The following is a 21,684-nucleotide window of genomic DNA, read 5'->3' on the forward strand; positions in this document are numbered from 1 at the left end:
GTTCGAGATTCTGAAAAAAAATGGGGTAAGTTATAGGGAGAGACGGGTCATATACAATATGTACAACAACCAAGAGGGAATAATAAGAGTGGACGATCAAGAACGAAGTGCTCGTATTAAGAAGGATGTAAGCCAAGGCTGTAGCCTTTCGCCCCTACTCTTCAATCTGTACATCGAGGAAGCAATGATGGAAATAAAAGAAAGGTTCAGGAGTGGAATTAAAATACAAGGTGAAAGGATATCAATGATACGATTCGCTGATGACATTGCTATCCTGAGTGCAAGTGAAGAAGAATTAAATGATCTGCTGAACGGAGTGAACAGTCTAATGAGTACACAGTATGGTTTGAGAGTAAATCGGAGAAAGACGAAGGTAATGAGAAGTAGTAGAAATGAGAACAGCGAGAAACTTAACATCAGAATTGATGGTCACGAAGTCAATGAAGTTAAGGAATTGTGCTACCTAGGCAGTAAAATAACCAATGACGGACGGAGCAAGGACGATATGAAAAGCAGACTCGCTATGGCAAAAAAGGCATTTCTGACCAAGAGAAGTCTACTAATGTCAAATACCGGCCTTAATTTGAGGAAGAAATTTCTGAGGATGCACGTCTGGGATTGTATGGTAGTGAAACATGGACTGTGGGAAAACCGGAACAGAAGAGAATCGAAGCATTTGAGATGTGGTGCTATAGACGAATGTTGAAAATTAGGTGGACTGATAAGGTAAGGAATGAGGAGGTTCTACGCAGAATCGGAGAGCAAAGGAATATGTGGAAAACACTGATAAGGAGAAGGGACAGGATGATAGGACATCTGATAAGACATGTGGGAATGACTTCCATGGTACTAGAGGGAGCTGTAGAGGGCAAAAACTGTAGAGGAAGATTGGAATACGTCAAGCAAATAATTGAGGACGTAGGTTGCAAGTGCTACTCTGAGGTGAAGAGGTTAGCACAGGAAAGGAATTCGTGGCGGGCCGCATCAAACCAGTCAGTAGACTGATGACCAAAAGAAAAAAATAGTAAGAAAAAGTTCTCAATACCGTTATCAGGGTATTAATTCGTGTCTGTTGGGAGACAAACGGAGCAAGCAGGAGGACTTTGACAGGAGAGCTGTGACGTAGTGCAAGTTGAATAGCGGGCAATGGCAGGACGGCTGCCGATGCAGCTGAATGCGGGATGGAGTTGGCTGCCTGCATCTCCCAACACAAGCGTAAATGGCGGCGGCGGTGCGTATCTTACAGCTGTGTCCACAGCCGCGTGTCCACCAGGTGCAAGTTACCCGCATGTTTCACGACTGCCGCTGGTTCTCTAGTCAGAAGGGAAGGGTGAACCGAGACTTCTACTGTGAATTCATGGTACGTACAGGCTGCATATAGGTGGTGTGTACAACTCTAGCGGGACTCATTGAGCATACTGTCCAGATAAGACATTCCGTGTCCTTCTTCTTAAGTTGCCAATCCTAAGATTGATTTGCAGCAGCTCTCCATTCAGTGCGATTGTCGGCCAGCCTCTTCAATTCCGTGAAACTTCCGCATCCTAGGTCCTGCATTATCTGGCTTATGTACTTTCTTCTAGGTCTGTCTCTTGCCCTTTTGCCCTCCACAAGGCCTTCCGTTATAGTGTGGAGAAGACTTTCATGTCTCAGAATGTGTCCCATCCATATATCTCTCCTCTTCTTGACCGTCTTCCAAAGAACTGGAACTTCCTCCGCTCTCTGCAGGACTTCTTCATTTGTCATCCTGGCCGTCCATGGAATTTTTAACATCCTTCGCAGACACCACATTTCGAATCCTTCAATCCTTCTTCTTTCGTCCTCTCCAAGTGTCCAGGTTTCGCTGCCGTAGAGAAGCACACTCCCAACAAAGGTCTTTATTAACCGCTTCCTTAACGACAGACTTATCATATTTGATGTGAGGAGTCCTTTCCTTTTATAGAATGCAATCTTTGCCTGATTTATTCTACTTATTACATCTTTCCTACTACGACCATCTGATGTTATTCTGCTTCCCAAGTAGACAAAGTCTTGTATTTCTTTCAGCTTCTCTCCATTCAGCCTTATATTCGTAATTGCTTGATTATTTTGTTTGCTTGCAACTAAGATTTTTGTTTTTGACTTATTAATTTTCATGTTGTACCGTGTAGCAAGAGTGTTTTCCATTTCCTCCAACACTACTTGTAATTCTTCCTCATTTTCCGCTAGAACAGCAATGTCATCCGCAAAACGCAGCATATCAACTATTTTTCCCTGGATCCTGATTCCATTAGCTTGTCCTAACTTTTCCCTGACCTCGTCCATTGCTTTCTGTATGTACATATTAAAGAGGACAGGGGAGAGTACACATCCCTGTCTCACACCCTGTTTAATTTTTGCTTGTTGTTGATGTTCCCCACATCTCACTATTGCCACCTCTTCTTTGTATATGTTCCATATCGTTCTCCTGTCCTTATACTTAGCTCCAGTTTCCCTCAATATCTAGAATAGCTTTTTCCATTCAACCTTATCAAAGGCTTTTTCGAGGTCAATATATGCTATGTAGGTGTCCTTTCCTTTTTCCATTCTTTTTTCTATTATGAGCCTTAGGGCCATAATGGCTACTCGCGTACCTCTCCCTCTTCTAAAGCCAAACTGGTCTTCTGTGAGCATGCATTCCACGTTCCCTTCAATTCTTCTGAGGAGGATGGTCGTCAAAATTTTTGATGCATGTGATGTTAGGCTGAGGGTTCTACATTCCATGTAGCTTCGTGAAAAGAGGAGGTTTTGCCACAGACATTCACGCAACTTGGGCTGACTTCCGCAGGTAAAAGTTCATGCGGCAGAAAACAATTTGGAGCTGCAGTGAAACAGTGTGGAGGCCGTTACTTACTGTGGCTGTTGTGTGCAGGAATGAGAGGTATGCAGAGAGCTACGAGGTACTGAACTGTGATTATACTCTGCTTTCTGTAACTGAGAGTGGTATCTTTAACTCTATTCCAAATAATGGATGTTGACGGCCGTTGTATCTGGACACACTCAAACATATACGTTTTTCATATTAGGTGCATTGTGCTGCCATCTACTGCCAAGTTCTCCACATCAGCGACCTCAGTAGCCAGTAGATATCGCGAGAAAGCAGGATGGGCCCTCCGCGGAATGCTCGGACTTCGAACGTGGTCAGGTGATTGGGTGTCAAAAAAAAAAAAAAAAAAAAAAAAAAAAAAAAAAAAAAAAAAAAAGAGGAGAAGAAGAAGAAGACGGTTAAAATGCCACTGCGCGCAATTCCAGACTGTAGCGCCCAGAATCAAAGATTGCGTGTCACTTGTGTCATAAGTCCGTACTTGAGATTTCCACACTCCTAAACATCGCTAGGTACACTGCTTCCGATGTGACAGTGAAGTGGAAACGTGAAGGGCCACGTACTGCACAAAAGCGTACAGGCCAACGTGGTCTGTTGACTGATAGAGATCCCCAACAGTTGAAGAGGGTCGTAATGTGTAATAGGCAGACATCTATCCAGACCACACACAGGAAATCCAAACTGCATCAGGTTCCACTAAACGTACAAAGACAGTTAGGTGGAATGTGAGGAAACAGATTTCCTGGTCGAGCGGCTACTCGTAAGCACACATCACACTGGTAAATGCCAAAGACGCCTCGTTTGGCGTAAGGAGCGTAAACAATGGGCGATTGAACAGTGGAAAAACGTTATGTGGAGCGACGAATCACGGTACACAATGTGGCGATCCGATGGCAGTGTGTGGGTATGGCGAATGCCCAGTGAACGTCATCTGCAAAGCGTGTGTAGTGCCAACAGTAAAATTTGGAGGTGGTGGTGTTATGGAGTGGTCGTGTTTTTCATGGAGGGAGCTTGCACCCCTTGTTGTTTTGCGTGGCAGTATCACAGCACAGGCCTATATTGATGTTTTAAGCACGTTTTTGTTTCCCATTCTTGAAGATCAATTCCGGGATGGCGATTGCATCTTTCAACATGATCGAGCACCTGTTCGTAATGCGCGAGCTGTGGCGATTGCATCTTTCAACATGATGGAGCAGCTGTTCGCAATGCATGGCCTGTGGCGGAGTGGTTACACGACAATAACATCCCTGTAATTGACTAGCCTGCACCAAATCCTGATCTGCATCCTATAGAACACCTTTGGGCTGTTTTGGCATGCCGACTTCGTGCCAGGCCTCACCGACCGACATCGATACCTCTCCTCAGCGCAGCACTCCGTGAGGAATTGGCTTCGATTCTCCAAGAAACCTTCCAGCACCTGCTTGAAAGCATGTCTGCGAGAGTGAAAGCTGTCATCAATGCTAAGAGTGGGTCAACACCGTATTGAATTCCAACATTACCGATGGAGGGTGGCACGAACTTTTTTTTAAAGTCATTTTCAGGCAAGTGTCCAGGTCACATAGTGTATTTATATACAGTGTGATCCTGTAATGATGTGACAGACTTTCTAGGATGATAGAAAATGACAAATGAATAAATTTGAGATAAGGGTCTCTGTACTGGAAAGGAACGACTCGAAAGTTACAAGCGAAAACGGTTCTAATGCCTCTGACAGCGATTCTAAGATTACAAACAACTTTCAGACGTGGTAGTATGGACCAAGACAAGGAAAAACGTCTAATAAACATGGGCTCTAAAATGCACACCTGAAGTTCTATCAACAATTGTTCATCTTCAGTACTGTGAAACACGTCTTCCCTATGGAACAAGTGCTCATAGCTCTTAAGCATTTTAGAGTCCTTACTCACTATACATTTTTCCTTGTTTTGGTCCATACTATCACCTCTGATAGATAGATTATATAACGGTAAGACAGAGATTTAGGAACCAGGTAGTAAATTGTAATACATTTCCAGGGGCAGATGTGGACTCTGACCACAATCTATTGGTTATGAACTGTAGATTAAAACTGAAGAAACTGCAAAAAGGTGGGAATTTAAGGAGATGGGACCTGGATAAACTGACTAAATCAGAGGTTGTACAGAGTTTCAGGGAGAGCATAAGGGAACAATTGAGAAGAATGGGGACAAGAAATATAGGAGAAGAAGAATGGGTACCTCTGAGGGATGAAGTATTGAAGGCAGCAGAGGATCAAGTAGGTAAAAAGACGGGGGCTAGTAGAAATCCTTGGGTAACAGAAGAAATATTGAATTTAATTGATGAAAGGAGAAAATATAAAAACGCAGTAAATGAAGCAGGCAAAAAGGAATACAAACGTCTCAAAAATGAGATCGACAGGAAGTGTAAAATGGCTAAGCAGGGATGGCTAGAGGAGAAATGTAAGGATGTAGAGGCTTATCTCACTAGGGGTAAGATCCATACTGCCTACAGGAAAATTAAAGAGACCTTTGGAGAAAAGAGAGCCACTTGTATGAATATCAAGAGCTCAGATGGAAACCCAGTTCTAAGCAAAGAAGGGAAAGCAGAAAGTTGGACGGAGTACATAGAGGGTCTATACAAGGGCGATGTACTTGAGAAGAATATTATGGAAATGGAAGAGGATGTAGATGAAGATGAAATGGGAGATACGATACTGCGTGAAGAGTTTGACAGAGCCCTGAAAGACCTAAGTCGAAACAAGGCCCCGGGAGTAGACAATATTCCATTAGAACTACTGACAGCCTTGGGAGAGCCAGCCCTGACGAAACTCGACCATCTGGTGGGCAAGATGTATAGGACCGGTGAAATACCCTCAGACTTCAAGAAAAATATAATAATTCCAATCCCAAAGAAAGCAGGTGTTGACAGATGTGAAAATTACAGAACTATCAGTTTAATAAGTCACAGCTGCAAAATACTAACGCGAATTCTTTACAGACGAATGGAAAAACTGGTAGAAGCCGACCTCGGCGAAGAACAGTTTGTATTCCGCAGAAATGTTGGAACACGTGAGGCAATACTGACCATACGACTTATCTTAGAAACTAGGTTAAGGAAAGGCAAACCTACATTTCTGGCATTTGTAGACTTGGAGAAAGCTTTTGACAATGTTGACTGGGATAATCTCTTTCAAATTCTGAAGGTGGCAGGGGTAAAATACAGGGAGCGAAAGGCTATTTACAATTGTACAGAAACCAGATGGCAGTTACAAGAGTCGAGGGGCATGAAAGGGAAGCAGCGGTTGGGAAGGGAGTGAGACAGGGTTGTAGCCTGTCCCAGATGTTATTCAATCTGTATATTGAGCAAGTAGTAAAGGAAACAAACGAAAAATTCGGAGTAGTTATTAGAGTCCATGGAGAAGAAATAAAAACGTTGAGGTTCGCCGATGACATTGTAATTCTGTCAGAGACAGCAAAGGACTTGAAAGAGCAGTTGAACGGAATGGACAGTGTCTTGAAAGGAGGATACAAGATGAACATCAACAAAAGCAAAACGAGGATAATGGAATGTAGTCGAATTAAGTCGGGCGATGCTGAGGGAATTAGATTAGGAAATGAGACACTTAAAGTAGTAAAGGAGTTTTGCTATTTGGGGAGCAAAATAACTGATGATGGTCGAAGTAGAGAGGATATAAAATGTAGACTGGCAATGGCAAGGAAAGCGTTTCTGAAGAAGAGAAATTTGTTAATATCGGGTATAGATTTAAGTCTGAGGAAGTCGTTTCTGAAAGTATTTGTATGGAGTGTAGCCATGTATGGAAGTGAAACATGGACGATAAATAGTTTGGACAAGAAGATAATAGAAGCTTTCGAAATGTGGTGCTACAGAAGAATGCTGAAAATTAAATGGGTAGATCACATAACTAATGAGGAGGTATTGAATAGAATTGGGGAGAAGAGGAGTTTGTGGCACAACTTGACCAGAAGAAGGGATCGGTTGTTAGGACATGTTCTGAGGCATCAAGGGATCACAAATTTAGCACTGGAGGGCAGCGTGGAGGGTAAAAATCGTAGAGGGAGACCAAGAGATGAGTACAATAAGCAGATTCAGAAGGATGTAGGTTGCAGTATGTACTGGGAGATGAAGAAGCTTGCACAGGATAGAGTAGCATGGAGAGCTGCATCAAACCAGTCTCAGGACTGACGACAACAACAACAACATCACCTCTGAATGTGGTGTCACCGCCAGACACCACACTTGCTAGGTGGTAGCTTTAAATCGACCGCGGTCCATTAGTACATGTCGGACCCGCGTGTCGCCACAGACAGTATTTGCAGACCGAGCGCCATCACACGGCAGGTCTAGAGAGGCGGACTAGCACTCGCCCCAGTTGTACGACGACTTTGCTAGCGACTTCACTGACGAAGCCTTTCTCTCATTTGCCGAGAGACAGTTAGAATAGCCTTCAGCTAAGCCCATGGCTACGACCTAGCAAGGCTCCATATCTGGAGAGAGTCTCACTTGTATTAACAATAGCGATGTACCACAAGGATGAAGTAAAGTTAAGTATTATAGAAGCTACGTACTTTTCTTATTAGCATTCATTACGTATCCTGTTCCAGACTTCACGCCAGTCGGCGTGTGTGTACGCGTGCCTTTCGGTTACCCGTCACTGTGGACACTGAAAGTTGCGTACCGTACAATCTGAGCAACAACACTGCCAGTACATGTATTCCACCGTCAGAGGTATCAGAATGGTTTTTGCTTACAAGTTTCGTTCGACTCGTTCATTTCCAGTACAGGGATCCGTACCCCACATTGATACATTTATCCTTCTCTATCATCCCAGAAAGTTTGTAACATCACAGAACGACTCTGTATACGAGGTCTGGTCAAAAAATTCCGGAACTTTGTCCATAAAATTTTTCTACGCTTACCTTTAACTTGTTGTGCATGATTTCCTTCCAAATACTCTCCTCCACAATTGATACACCATTCCCAATGCCGTTCCCACTTTTGGAAGCAGTCTTGGCACGCCTCTTGCTGGATCGGATGAAGCGCCCCCTGTGAATTTTCCTTTATCTCGACTATCGTTGCAAATTTTCTTCCTTTCAGCGGCTTTTCCAACTTTGGAAATAAAAAAAAGTACGCCGGGGCCAGGTCTGGGGAATACGGAGGCTGAGGCAGCGCAGTGATTTCGCTTTTTGTGCAATAGTCACACATCAACAGGGATGACAGTGCGGGTACTTAATGTGATGCGAGAGCCAACATTTCAGGCCGTTTCCTTCTCACATTTTCCGGCATGTGTCACAACACGTCCCGAATGTATCATCGATTAACAGTTTATCACATGGTTCAAATGGCTCTAAGCACTGTGGGACTTAACATCTGAGGTCATCACTCCCCTGGAACTTAGAACTACTTAAACCTAACTAACCGAAGGACATCACACACATCCATGCCCGAAGCAGGATTCGAACCTGCTACCGTAGCGGTCGCGCGGTACCGGACTGAAGTGCCTAGAACCGCTCGGCCACAACGGCCGGTGGACGGTTTATCCCTGTGACACGAATTCGTGATGAACTAGTCCCTCAAAGTCAAAGAAAACTATCAGCATGACTTTGACAGTTGACCTAACCTGATGAGTTCTTTCTGGTCTAGGAGAACCTTTCCTGACCCATTGTGAAGACATCACAACCATAGATCCATCCCTCATCACCAGTTATGATTCTCTTAAGGGGACCACACCGTGGTTAAAGTCGAAAAAAATCGATTTTCAGTTTTCATCATATTTCGATAGATTAAGGTTTTATTTAAGTACTCTGAAAAGTAAAAGAGCATTTTCCTACCACGTGTGTTTATGTGCCACGCCCACTTTTCTGTCACCCACTGTCAACTCTAAGCCATATGGAGATGACATTTTAGCAAAATGGAATGTGTAGGCCATGTTCAAAATCGTTTGGGAACAAGGCTGAGGAAACTATCTGTCGATATGAGAGGAAAAAAAATCAGAAGATGGAAAATTGTTGACCGGACAGGGTCTGTTAACTAAAACTGAAATAGAAAACTTGCAGGTATATTATGGGCAAGCAATTACGAGAAATAAAGAAAATCTGGAGGCAATGAAGAGAGATGTTTGGGCCATATTCTTCCATAACTCCTCTACTGATGATAAGCCATGTCATGGATTGTGCCCATCAGGAGAAAATTCGTGGTGCAAATACAATAGGGCTCAGGCAACTGGAGAATCTTCTTCTCACCAGCATTCTCTTCCTGCTTACAGCAATTAAACCTATTTTCAAAGACTTGGCTCATCCTGACCTTGTAAGGAAATGTCTGCATGAGCAGACATAGAACCCAAATGAATGTTTCAACAGCATAATTTGGAACCGCCTTCCTAAAACTGTATTTGTAGGCATGCATACAATGAAACTAGGAGTTCATGATGCTGTTATTACGTTCAATTGTGGTAATATTGGAAACTGTTGGGTACTGAAAAAGGTGGGAAATTATCCTGGTGAAAATATGATCACTGGACTGCAACATTGCGATGAAATGAGGATAGCCGATGCAGACAGGTCTGCATCTAATATGGCCAAGAAAGCAAGACAAACATCCAGGAAGGTAAAAAAGAAGCTGGAAGACCTGCTGGAGGCCAAAGAAGGGCCATCATATGCAGCAGGACAGTTTTAATTAACTGTAAGTAACAAATTTCAAAAGTTTTTTCTTTAAAGCCAATTTCCCGCAAACTAAAATTTTCAGTACATATGTCCCATTATATCAGAAACTGTCTTAGATAAATGAATGAAATTAACGAAGAGACTGTATAGCATAAAAAGCCACCTCTGGTACTACGTCCATTAATATTCCCCCATTAGGAAGATCACAAAAAATATTTTCTGCAGAAAAAACTTAATATTTTTCGTTAATAAATTTAAAAAAGTATTTCTTAAAAACTTTAAAATGGATAACGTAGATTTTAGTACAGTTGACTCTATTAGCATCGTGTACCATACAGTAAAAAAAATTAAGGTCCTGCATCAAAAAGTTTTTTTTTCAGAAGTGGGTCAAATACTTGCCTAAATTAACATGGGTTAGATGAGCAGGGTGTGGTCCCCTTAAGGAACATCTCGTTCTCATTTGCGCGATGCAAAAGCTCTTCACAGTTTGCTAGGCGAAGGTCTTTCTGGTCTTGACTCATGAGCCGTGGGACGAACTTAGTGGCAACACGATGCATTCCAAGATGCTGTGTCAGGATTTCATGACGTGATCCAACTGAAATGTTTCACTGTTCTGCAAGCTCTCGGACAGTCGGGCTTGGATTGGCACGAACAGTTTTGTTGACGTTCTGACGTGATCTCGTCGGTAGACGTCGAAGGGCGTCATGAACGAGGGTCACCTTTAACTTCCATCCGGCCATTTTTAAACTGTGTGAACCATTCGTAACACCGAGTATGACTTAAGCACTCGTTACCGTAAGCTTCCTGCATCGTTTGATGTGTTTCTGTGAAGGTTTTCTCGAGTTTCACTCTAAATTTAATGCAGACGCATTGTTCCTGTAACTCCGCCTCGAATACATACATTTACGGGCACTGTCGCCTTTAACTTTGACGCTCTGTAGCATCAAATGGTTCAAATGGCTCTGAGCACTGTGGGACTTAACATCTGAGGTCATCAGTCCCCTAGAACTTAGAACTACTTAAACCTAACTAACCTAAGGACACCACACTCATCCAAGCCCGAGGCAGGTTTCGAACCAGCGACCGTAGCGGTCGCGCGGTTCCAGACTGTAGCGCCTAGAACCGCTCGGCCACAACGGCCGGCTCTGTAGCATCGTTGGATGACATTTCCCGACGTGAGTTCTTATGTAAAACTTCATCTACTAAGTCCCCTCTAGAATATCTACAGCAGTGTAACATGAATTGTGAAACAGCCTGTAGAATAGGACTGAAAACCGCGATCCGCACCAATTCGCTAATCGGGCCGGAGTTTAACGACTATTGCTGTAAAGGTTCCGTTTTTACCAAGTGAGGTACGAAACCCTAAAAAAGTGCAGATAATAAATAGGCTTACATTTTATCGCTTCAGCTTAGTACACCATACGCACCCCATACTGAACCGGGTCCTGGGAGATCGTACACCTGCTGCTGATGAGACGATAGGCGTAGTCTTAGCAGCGCAAGACGAACGCTGTACCAGGTGTCAGTAGTTTCTCCCGTATTTATTCACGATGCCCTAATCCTGGTGATAGCGCTTATCACCTTCGGGGAACCACACTCCATTGCCTCGGGTATTTTGGTTCAAAAATGGCTCTGAGCACTATGGGACTTAACATCTATGGTCATCACTCCCCTAGAACTTAGAACTACTTAAACCTCACTAACCTAAGGACATCGCACAACACCCAGCCATCACGAGGCAGAGAAAATCCCTGACCCCGCCGGGAATCGAACCCGGGAACCCGGGCGCGGGAAGCGAGAACGCTACCGCACGACCACGAGCTGCGGGCCGGGTGTTTTGCTAGACAAGAAAATACCGAAGATGCGATTAGGAGTAAATACAGTGAAACTGACATATCTATCGCTCTCTCATATTACATGTAGAAAATCATAAAGTCTCAAAAGTACGAGTTTGTCCTGGTTTCGTGGTATTACTAGCAGCACAAGTTCCCCCTGTTATATCCATGATAAATTAATCTTATCGTTTGCGCCTATCACCTACTAGTAATCACACTTCTTTATCTCAAGTATCCCACACATACTTCCCTAGATAATAAGATAAATAAAACTCTACAGCGAAGAAGTGGTTCAGAGGAAATGCAGTGAAACTAAAATTTTTCTCGTATGCTCATAGTACATGGAGAGAAACATCAAGATTCAAAAGTATGACTTTGTGTGGCATTACTAATAACACAAGGTCAATAAGTTCCCCTTGTTACACCGATGATAATCTAATCTTATCTTTTGCGCCAGCCACATTCGGGGAACCATACGTCGTTGCCTCAGGTGTTCTCACTTACCGATTATTCACCAGCAAGTGTTAGCGGATGCTACGGGCCCCGTGCTTTAGGCAGCCCTCCGTCTGGGTGTGAAAAAAAAAGTCGAGTTACATATGAATGTTATTCTACCTGCCGTCCAGTAGAAAGACGATGGTGTCCACACCTACGATTAGTAACAATTTTTGCTCGTTTCTGTTAAATGAGCGCTAGCGGCACCGTACATTATGTGTCATAATTTCACAACAAAGCAAAGCTTACAGGGGAATTCCCTAATCGTAATAAACCAATCGATTAGAATAGGCTTCTATTGATTACTAATAAGAAAGTAATTAATGGATCCCGTATTTATTTTTATGTCTATTACTACAGTCGTTCATTCTTTCTACAGTATATTTAATCACTTAATAAAAGCAAGTCTTCTGGTACAGACTGTATACCAATTAGGTTCCTTTCCGAGTATGCTGATGCATTAGCTCCATACTTAAAAATCATATATAACCGTTTGGTAGACGAAAGATCCGCACCCAAATACTGGAAAGTTGCGCAGGTGACACCAATATTCAAGAAAGGTGGTAGGAGTGATCCACTAAACTACAGACCCATATCGTTAACGTCGGTATGCAGCAGGATTTTAGAACATATATTGTGTTCGAACATTCTGAATTACCTCGAAGGAAACGGTCTATTGACACACAGTCAACATGGGTTTAGAAAACATCGTTCCTGTTGAAACACAACTGGCTCTTTATTCACAAGAAGTGCTGAGTGCTATTGACAAGGGATTTCAGATCGATTCCTTATTCCTCGATTTCCGGCAGGATTTTGGCACTGTATCACACAAGCGGCTCGTAGTGAAACTGCGTGCTTTGGAATATCGTCTCAGTTATGTGACTGCATTTGCGATTTCCTGTCAGAGGGGTCACAGTTCGTAGTAATTGACGGAAATCATCGAGTATAACAGAAGTGATTTCAGGCGTTCCCCAAGGCCCTTTGCTGTTCCTTATCTATATAAACGATTTGTGAGACAATCTGAGCAGCCGTCTTCGGTTGTTTGCAGATGACGCTGTCGTTTATCGGCTAATAAAGTCATCAGAAGATCAAAACAAACTGCAAAATGATTTAGAAAAAATATCTGAATGGTGCGAAAAGTGGCAGTTGACCCTAAATAACGAATAGAGTGAGGTCATCCACATGAGTGCTAAAAGGAACTCGTTAAACCTCGGTTACACGATAAATGAATCTAATCTAAAAGCCGCAAATTCAACTAAATACCTAGGTATTACAATTACGAACATCTTAAATTGGAAAGAACACATAGAAACTGTTGCGGGGAAGGCTAACCTAAGGCTGCGTTTTATTGACAAGACACTTAGAAAATGTAACAGACCTACTCTGGAAACTGCCTACACTACGCTTGTCCGTCCTCTTTTAGAATACTGCTGCGCGGTGTGGGATCCTTACCAGATAGGACTGACGGAGTACATAGAAAAAGTTCAAAGAAAGGCAACACGTTTTGTATTATCGCGAAATATGGGAGAGAGTGTCACAGAAATGATACAGGATATGGGCTGGAAATCACTAAAAGAAAGGTGTTTTTCGTTTCTCACGAAATTCAGATCACCAACTTTCTCCACCGAATGCGAAAATATTTTGTTGACACCGACCTACATAGGGAGGAACGATCACCACGATAAAATAAGGGAAATCAGAGATCGTACGGAAAGATATAGGTGTTCACTCTATCCGCGCGCTATACGAGATTGTAATAATAGAGAATTGTGAAGGTGGTTCTATGAACGTTCTGCCAGGCACTTAAAAGTGTGATTTGCAGAGTATCCATATAGATGTAGATGTACATTTCTTACAGCACTTCTGATACGAGGCACCTAGACTGAAGCTTGCTTTCTTGTTGCTAGACTACTGTAGTTTCGCTGTTCCTGTGTTTTTATATGTCTTTTATTCCTTGCTGATCGCTATGGACTAATAGCATAGAATACTATTGTTTAACAAGGGTAGAAGACATTAAGAGAGTGAAATGTAATTATATCAATGTATTGCGGAATTTGCCGACTGAAAGACAAGAAGCACTGAAGAACGGGGTGCGCTTATTTGTTATGTTTGTATTCGCTACCAAGTAGCTACAATGAGCAACGTGTACGTGGTACACATTAATAAAACCGACAAACTGGCGGTACGTATTCCTGACTGAAAACTGGGAAAAAAGATCCAATGAACACGTGTCCGGAAATGCATTGTTGCCACGGTATATGGCACTGACGAATGAAAGTTGCTCTGACCACGCGCTGTCTGTTCGTTTTGTACGACAGGCTGTGTGTTCGACGCAGCGTAGTGTAGGCAGCAGAATGGTCAGGTATTCATGTCGGGGACAAGCCGAGATGGTGTCTGTGTGTGGCCAAAACAAGTACCCTCGCAGATAACAACCACATAACACAACATTTCAAGCCCTCTTTGGGTGTTTGTGTGTTCACGGGTCCTTTAGACAGACGAATGTGCAGGGAGGTGGCCTTCGACCATAGATACTAGTAGACTGGCCTTGCTGTGCAGAAGCTATAGGGCTGGTGTGGCTCCAACATAAACCACGTGACTGTTAGCAAAACGTGGCGGGATTTCAAACCAGCGGTCTGCCATCCTATGTTTGTATCGTATTTTACCCACATTTCTCAGTTGACTGCCAAACGCTTCCAACAAAAATTACTTTTTTATTTGCGAAAAATTGTCAGAACTACATTTGATCTGGATTTGTTCACAGTACCATTTATAAAATCTAACAAATACATCGAACGCCCCTCTGGTGGGCAGTGGGGCGAAATTACTATAAACTATCAATTAAAGTAAAATGTCGTTAGAATTCTTTTAAACAGTAAGAGTGGGCTCGTGTCAAAACTTTAAACATTGGATTCGCCGCGTTTTGTGCTCTAGTCACTTAGAAAAGAAAATGGGATATGGGAATTATTTCAACTATAGGTGCCAAAATTAGGAGCAGGTCCATTTTAGAGTATCAATTTTAGGTGCACTTAAAGGTTCAGTTCCTACTATTTTTACAAAAGTTTAAACTATCAGTTTAAAAAAATGATATTTTAGATGAAAGGTGAGACTTTGAAGTTTCAGAAAATAATTTTGGAGCCCACATTTATTTAATAGTATTAGAAGGTAGAAAAAAATTCTCTTCATGTGTCGACTATAGGTGCTCTTACCTTCTTATAATTTCACTTGTATATACAAAAAGGCGCGTATGTACAGATGGCTTAAAGTTTTTCCGTTTCAGGGCCTGTATCCAAAGCTGCCTTCAGTTTTCATCCTTAGAAAACCTGTGAGTAGGAACGAGAAACAGCTATACTTACTTCTGTAACCGAATTATCACAGATACTTTCCAAAATGTAATATGAGTCTGACTTTACAGGCATCACTTTAAACACTTTCATTTACGTTATACTCTATTTAAAGTGTAAAAAACATATAAAAGTCACGTTAGCAGATTTCAATAAACACATCTGCACTGTCATGGAAACACTTACACGTGAAATGTAATGCCATTTCCCCCGACAAAACGCTGAGTACAGCCATAAGCGCTACACGAAACAACCACGTTTTGCCAACATCCACGTGACTTCAGCCCAGAGATGATGGAGCCACGAAAATGACGTCAGGGCCAGTCTATTATATTTATGGTCGAAGGAGGTGGCGGACCGTGCGTACACAGGATACTGAGACGAATCCTAGTGCAAGCTCCAGGCAGATGACCCGCCAAAGTGATGTAAGCCAAAGTACGGTTACGTGTCTCCTGCATGACAACCGCTACTGTCTCTATAGAGGCCACTTTGAACGTATATTGTGACTTGGATGCGATGCAGCTCTGTACTGCAGGCAGCAGGGGCGGTTCTAGAAGTCGGTCAAGGGGAGGGGGGGGGGGGGAAGTTGTAGGAATGGAATATCGCTTCACAAAAGTAGCGGAGAGTTGGGGTACTCCACCGATAAATTGGTAAAGTTTGGTGCTGCTTAAAGTAGTTATTGGTAACTTTTGGAGTTCAGGGTAAAAACGTGTCCATAGAATGTGTGTGCCCGGGAAAATACACTCCTTGAAATTGAAATAAGAACACCGTGAATTCATTGTCCCAGGAAGGGGAAACTTTATTGACACATTCCTGGGGTCAGATACATCACATGATCACACTGACAGAACCACAGGCACATAGACACAGGCAACAGAGCATGCACAATGTCGGCACTAGTACAGTGTATATCCACCTTTCACAGCAATGCAGGCTGCTATTCTCCCATGGAGACGATCGTAGAGATGCTGGATGTAGTCCTGTGGAACGGCTTGCCACGCCATTTCCACCTGGCGCCTCAGTTGGACCAGCGTTCGTGCTGGACGTGCAGACCGCGTGAGACGACGCTTCATCCAGTCCCAAACATGCTCAATGGGGGACAGATCCGGAGATCTTGCTGGCCAGGGTAGTTGACTTACACCTTCTAGAGCACGTTGGGTGGCACGGGATACATGCGGACGTGCATTGTCCTGTTGGAACAGCAAGTTCCCTTGCCGGTCTAGGAATGGTAGAACGATGGGTTCGATGACGGTTTGGATGTACCGTGCACTATTCAGTGTCCTCTCGACGATCACCAGTAGTGTACGGCCAGTGTAGGAGATCGCTCCCCACACCATGATGCCGGGTGTTGGCCCTGTGTGCCTCGGTCGTATGCAGTCCTGATTGTGGCGCTCACCTGCACGGCGCCAAACACGCATACGACCATCATTGGCACCAAGGCAGAAGCGACTCTCATCGCTGAAGACGACACGTCTCCATTCGTCCCTCCATTCACGCCTGTCGCGACACCACTGGAGGCGGGCTGCACGATGTTGGGGCGTGAGCGGAAGACGGCCTAACGGTGTGCGGCACCGTAGCCCAGATTCACGGAGACGGTTGCGAATGGTCCTCGCCGATACCCCAGGAGCAACAGTGTCCCTAATTTGCTGGGAAGTGGCGGTGCGGTCCCCTACGGCACTGCGTAGGATCCTACGGTCTTGGCGTGCATCCGTGCGTCGCTGCGGTCCGGTCCCAGGTCGACGGGCACGTGCACCTTCCGCCGACCACTGGCGACAACATCGATGTACTGTGGAGACCTCACGCCCCACGTGTTGAGCAATTCGGCGGTACGTCCACCCGGCCTCCCGCATGCCCACTATACGCCCTCGCTCAAAGTCCGTCAACTGCACATACGGTTCACGTACACGCTGTCGCGGCATGCTACCAGTGTTAAAGACTGCGATGGAGCTCCGTATGCCACGGCAAACTGGCTGACACTGACGGCGGCGGTGCACAAATGCTGCGCAGCTAGCGCCATTCGACGGCCAACACCGCGGTTCCTGCCTGGTGTGTCCGCTGTGCCGTGCGTGTGATCATTGCTTGTACAGCCCTCTCGCAGTGTCCGGAGCAAGTATGGTGGGTCTGACACACCAGTGTCAATGTGTTCTTTTTTCCATTTCCAGGAGTGTAATACCATTTGACCCAGATGTCCTCCGGCGATTTCGAAATTTTTGTCTGGGGTAGGCAATTTAAGTGTTGGTAGGCATACCCGGAATATTTAGCTTTCTTCATTATTGTAAGTGATACTCGTACATATTGTACATCCAGTGTATATTAATAAATAATAACACGCCCATTTTAAGTTAAATGAAATTTCTTGGTTTAGATAGTAATCTATTTGCCGCCCTTATTCTTTTGTTAAAATGTTTTTGAAATACATTGCAGCCTATATTGCTACATAATTATAAAATAATGATTGAATTTGTTGAAGTAATATTTTCGCTGACTGCTGAAGTCATTTTGTCCAGTGTAATATGATACTCCATTTGGGGGGGGGGGAGGCTATAGCCCCCAGAGCTCCCCCCCCCCTCCCCCCTTGCCACCCGCCCCTGGCAGGCAGGGACGATTTGTTGTCGTTGCACGCCCATTGTCCATTTCCAGACGCATGATGGTTCAAAATGGTTCAAATGGCTCTGAGCGCTATGGGACTTAACATCTGAGGTCATCAGTTCCCTAGAACTTAGAACTACTTAAACCTAACTAACCAAATAACATCACACACATCCATGCCCGAGGGATCATTCGAACCTGTGACCGTAGCGGTCGCGCGGCTCCAGACTGTAGCGCCTAGAACCGCTCGGCTACTCCGGTCGGCCAGGCGCATGATCAGTGAACCTTTTTTCCTTCATTTCCAGTCAGGAATTCGATCCTGTAGTTCGTTAGTTTTATTAATATTCACCCTGTACAACAATGTACGATTCCAGATATTTCATCTGATAATTAAACGTTATCCTTATCGTAATTCATTTACTTCGGAATATAGTAATAATAACTATCACTTGGGACGAAACCCTAGAACGCTTGCAAGCGTCTATCGCTTCGCTGCTATCGCATGATCAAGACCATAACACAGGATACGCCCTTTACATATAGTTAACGTCGGTACGTCCAAGCAATGCAGCCTACATCTACGGCTACTGAAGCAAAAGCCAAAGTACTTGACCGTCTGGGAAGAATATAACCAACAGACTTCAAGACGATGCAACCGAAATACAAAGTACGACAATTTCAGCGGTGCTACTACGCTAGATGAAGTTGGTGAAAATCAAACGCCTGGACAACGTTTTGAAAGTCAGGTGTTTATTCCGGTAACTGATAATATGCTGTCTGCATTAGATGAATTCGTAGAAGCGTGCCACCAAGTGATGACTGTACACTACTGGCCATTAAAATTGCTACACCACGAAGATAACGTGCTACAGACGCGAAATTTAACCGACAGGAAGAAGATGCTGTGATATGCAAATGATTAGCTTTTCAGAGCATTCACACAAGGTTGGCGACACCTAAAACGTGCTGACATGAGGAAAGTTTCCAACCGATTGCTCATACACAAACAGCGGTTGACCGGCGTTGCCAGGTGAAACGTTGTTGTGATGCCTCGTGTAAGGAGGAGAAATGCGTACCATCAAGTTTCCGAGTTTGATAAAGGTCGGATTGTAGCATATCGCGATTGCGGTTTATCGTATCGCGACATTGCTGCCCGCGTTGGTCGAGATCAAAAAATGGTTCAAATGGCTCTGAGCACTATGGGACTTAACTTCTGAGGTCATCAGTTCCCTGGAACTTAGAACTACTTAAACCTAACTAATCTAAGGACATCACACTCATCCATCATGGTCCCATCCGTGTTTGGCGCCATCGCGGTGAACGCACATTGGAAGCGTGTATTCGTCATCGCTATACTGGCGTATCACCTGGCGTGATGGTATGGGGTGCCATTGGTTACACGTCTCGGTCACCGCTTGTTCGCATTGACGGCACTTTGAATAGTGGACGTTACATTTCAGATGTGTATACCCGTGGCTCTACCCTTCATTAGATCCCTGCGAAACCCTACATTTCAGCAGGATAATGCACGACCGAATGTTGCAGGTCCTGTACGAGCCTTTCTGGATACAGAAAATGTTCGACTGCTGCCCTGGCCAACACATTCTCCAGATCCGTCACCAACTGAAAACGTCTGGTCAATGGTGGCCGAGCAACTGGCTCGTCACAGTACAGCAGTCAATACTCTTGATGAACTGTGATATCGTGCTGCACGGGCAGCTGTACCTGTACACGCCATCCAAGCTCTGTTTGACTCAATGCCCAGGCGTACCAAGGCCGTTATTACGGCCAGAGGTGGTTGTTTTGAGTACTGATTTCTCAGGATCTATGCACCCAAATTACGTGCAAATGTAATCATATGTCAGTTGTAGTATAATATATTTGTCCAATGAATACCCGTTTATCATCTGCATTTCTTCTTGGTGTAGCAATTTTAGTGGCCAGTAATGTAATATAGTGGGGAAAACTAATCCTGAGATGGGCTGTATGGGGAAACAAATGCCAAAGTAAGTGTAAGGATAGCAATAAGAGAATCGTTCAGTTACTCTGGAGGTAAAATTTTGTCAACCGATTTGACTAAAAGCCCTAAGAGGTTATCGACTTGGGTCGAAAGAATCTATTCATTCACTCGCAAACTATACTCGCATCAAAATGGAAAATATCAGACAGAGGGCCGAAATACTGAGTTCCGTCTTTCTAAATAGTTTCATCGCGGAAGAGTGTAACACGATCCCTCCTTTCAACCGTTGTACGAACGTCGAAATGGCAGATATCGAGAAAACCGAGCTCGAGATAGAAAAACAATTACAATCGTTTAATAGGGGAAAGGCATCTGGACCAGATGAGATACCTATATGATTCTACAAAGATTATGGGAAAGAACTTGCTGCCCTTCTAACAGCAGTTTACCGTAGTTCGCTGGAGCGACGAAGGGTACCTAGGGTCTAGAAAAAACTACAGATCAATCCAGTTTTTAAGAAGGGCAGCAGGACAGATGCACATAATTATAGACCTATACCGTTGACGACAGTCTGCTTGAGAGTTATGGAACTTGTTTTATGCTCAAGAACTGTTACGTTTTTCGATACTGAAAATTTCCTCTATAAACTTCATCACGCATTCCGCAAACAGAGATCTTTTCCTCCATGAGATCCACAGCGCTGTAGTCAACGGCACACAGGTTGATGCCGTGTTCCTTGAATTCAGTAAGGCATCTGACACCGTCCTGCACACCCGTTTAGTGAAAAAAATACAAGCTTATCGAGTAACAGACTAGATTAGCTACTGGTTTCAAGACTTCCTTGCAGACAGAACTCAACACGTCGCTCTTAACCGGAAAAAAAGTCGACAGGTGTAAGGGTCGTAATTTTTTCTGTTTTCCGTCATTCCTTAATTGCTTCACAATTAATAGAGGTGTGGTCCGTCTATGCAGTCAGTTGCATAGACAGAACACACCTCCACGAAAAATGTGAAGGTAACTGCCGGAGCACCCAAAAAAGTGTGATAGGACCGTTGTTGTTTACAATGTGCGAGGGTGAGTCAAATCAACATCTTAAATATTTTTTTAAATATTATTTATTGTGCAGAAGTGGTACAGAGCTGTATCATTTTTCAACACAATGTCCCCCACGCTCAATGCAAGTCCTCCAGCGCTTACAAAGTACATAAATTCCTTTAGAAAAAAATTCTTTTGGTAGTCCGCGCAACCACTCATGCACCGCGTGGCGTACCTCTTCATCAGAACGGAACTCCTCCCACTGCGTCTTTGAGTGAGCCAAACATATGAAAATCACTCGGGGCAAGGTCTGGTTAGTTTTGTCATGTTGCGAAAGGACACCTGCTGGCAGCAATCCACGTCGCTTTGATTTGATTGCAGGCCGCAGAAGATTTTTTAGGAGATCTGTCTATGATGCACTGGTGACAGTGGTCCCTGTAGGCATGTAATACTCCAAAATGACGCCTTTTTCGTCCCAAAAGAGAGTCAGCATAACCTTCCCTGCTGAAGGTTCTTTTCAAAACTTCTTTGGTTTTGGTAATGAGCAATGGCGCCATTCCTTGCTCGCTCTCTTCGTTTCCAGTTGGTGGAAGTGAACCCAGGTTTCATTCCCAGTAACGATTCTCGCAAGGAAGCCATCACCATTCGCGTTCAAAGCGCCGAATAAGTTCTTCACAAGCATCAACACGTCGTTCTCTCATTTCAGGAGTCAGCTGCCGTGGCACCCATCTTGCAGACACTTTGTGAAACTGGAGCACATCACGCACACTGTGATGTGCTGACCCATGACTAACCTGTAAACATGCTGCAGTGTCATTCAGTGTCACTCGGCAGTTTTCCTTCCCTATGTCTTCAACTGCTACAATGGTCTGTGGAGTCACAACTCTTTGTACCTGACCTGGACGAGGAGCATCTTCCACTGAAGTCACACCAT

General features: G+C 44.0%; 1 protein-coding gene across 1 annotated transcript in view; it reads right to left on the reverse strand.

The window, feature by feature from the left end:
* LOC126106103 (uncharacterized) overlaps positions 1–10,984 on the reverse strand; it is a 33,941-nt gene extending 22,957 nt beyond the window's left edge. The window contains exon 1 of the mRNA XM_049912351.1: positions 10,926–10,984. Within this exon, the coding sequence (XP_049768308.1) occupies positions 10,926–10,930 (5 nt within the window). The 5' untranslated portion in view covers positions 10,931–10,984. The remainder of the gene's footprint in view (positions 1–10,925) is intronic.
* Between the last annotated feature and the right edge of the window lie 10,700 nt (positions 10,985–21,684).

The sequence above is a fragment of the Schistocerca cancellata genome, chromosome 10, assembly GCF_023864275.1.
Source record: "Schistocerca cancellata isolate TAMUIC-IGC-003103 chromosome 10, iqSchCanc2.1, whole genome shotgun sequence".
NCBI classification, from domain to species: Eukaryota; Metazoa; Arthropoda; class Insecta; order Orthoptera; family Acrididae; genus Schistocerca; species Schistocerca cancellata.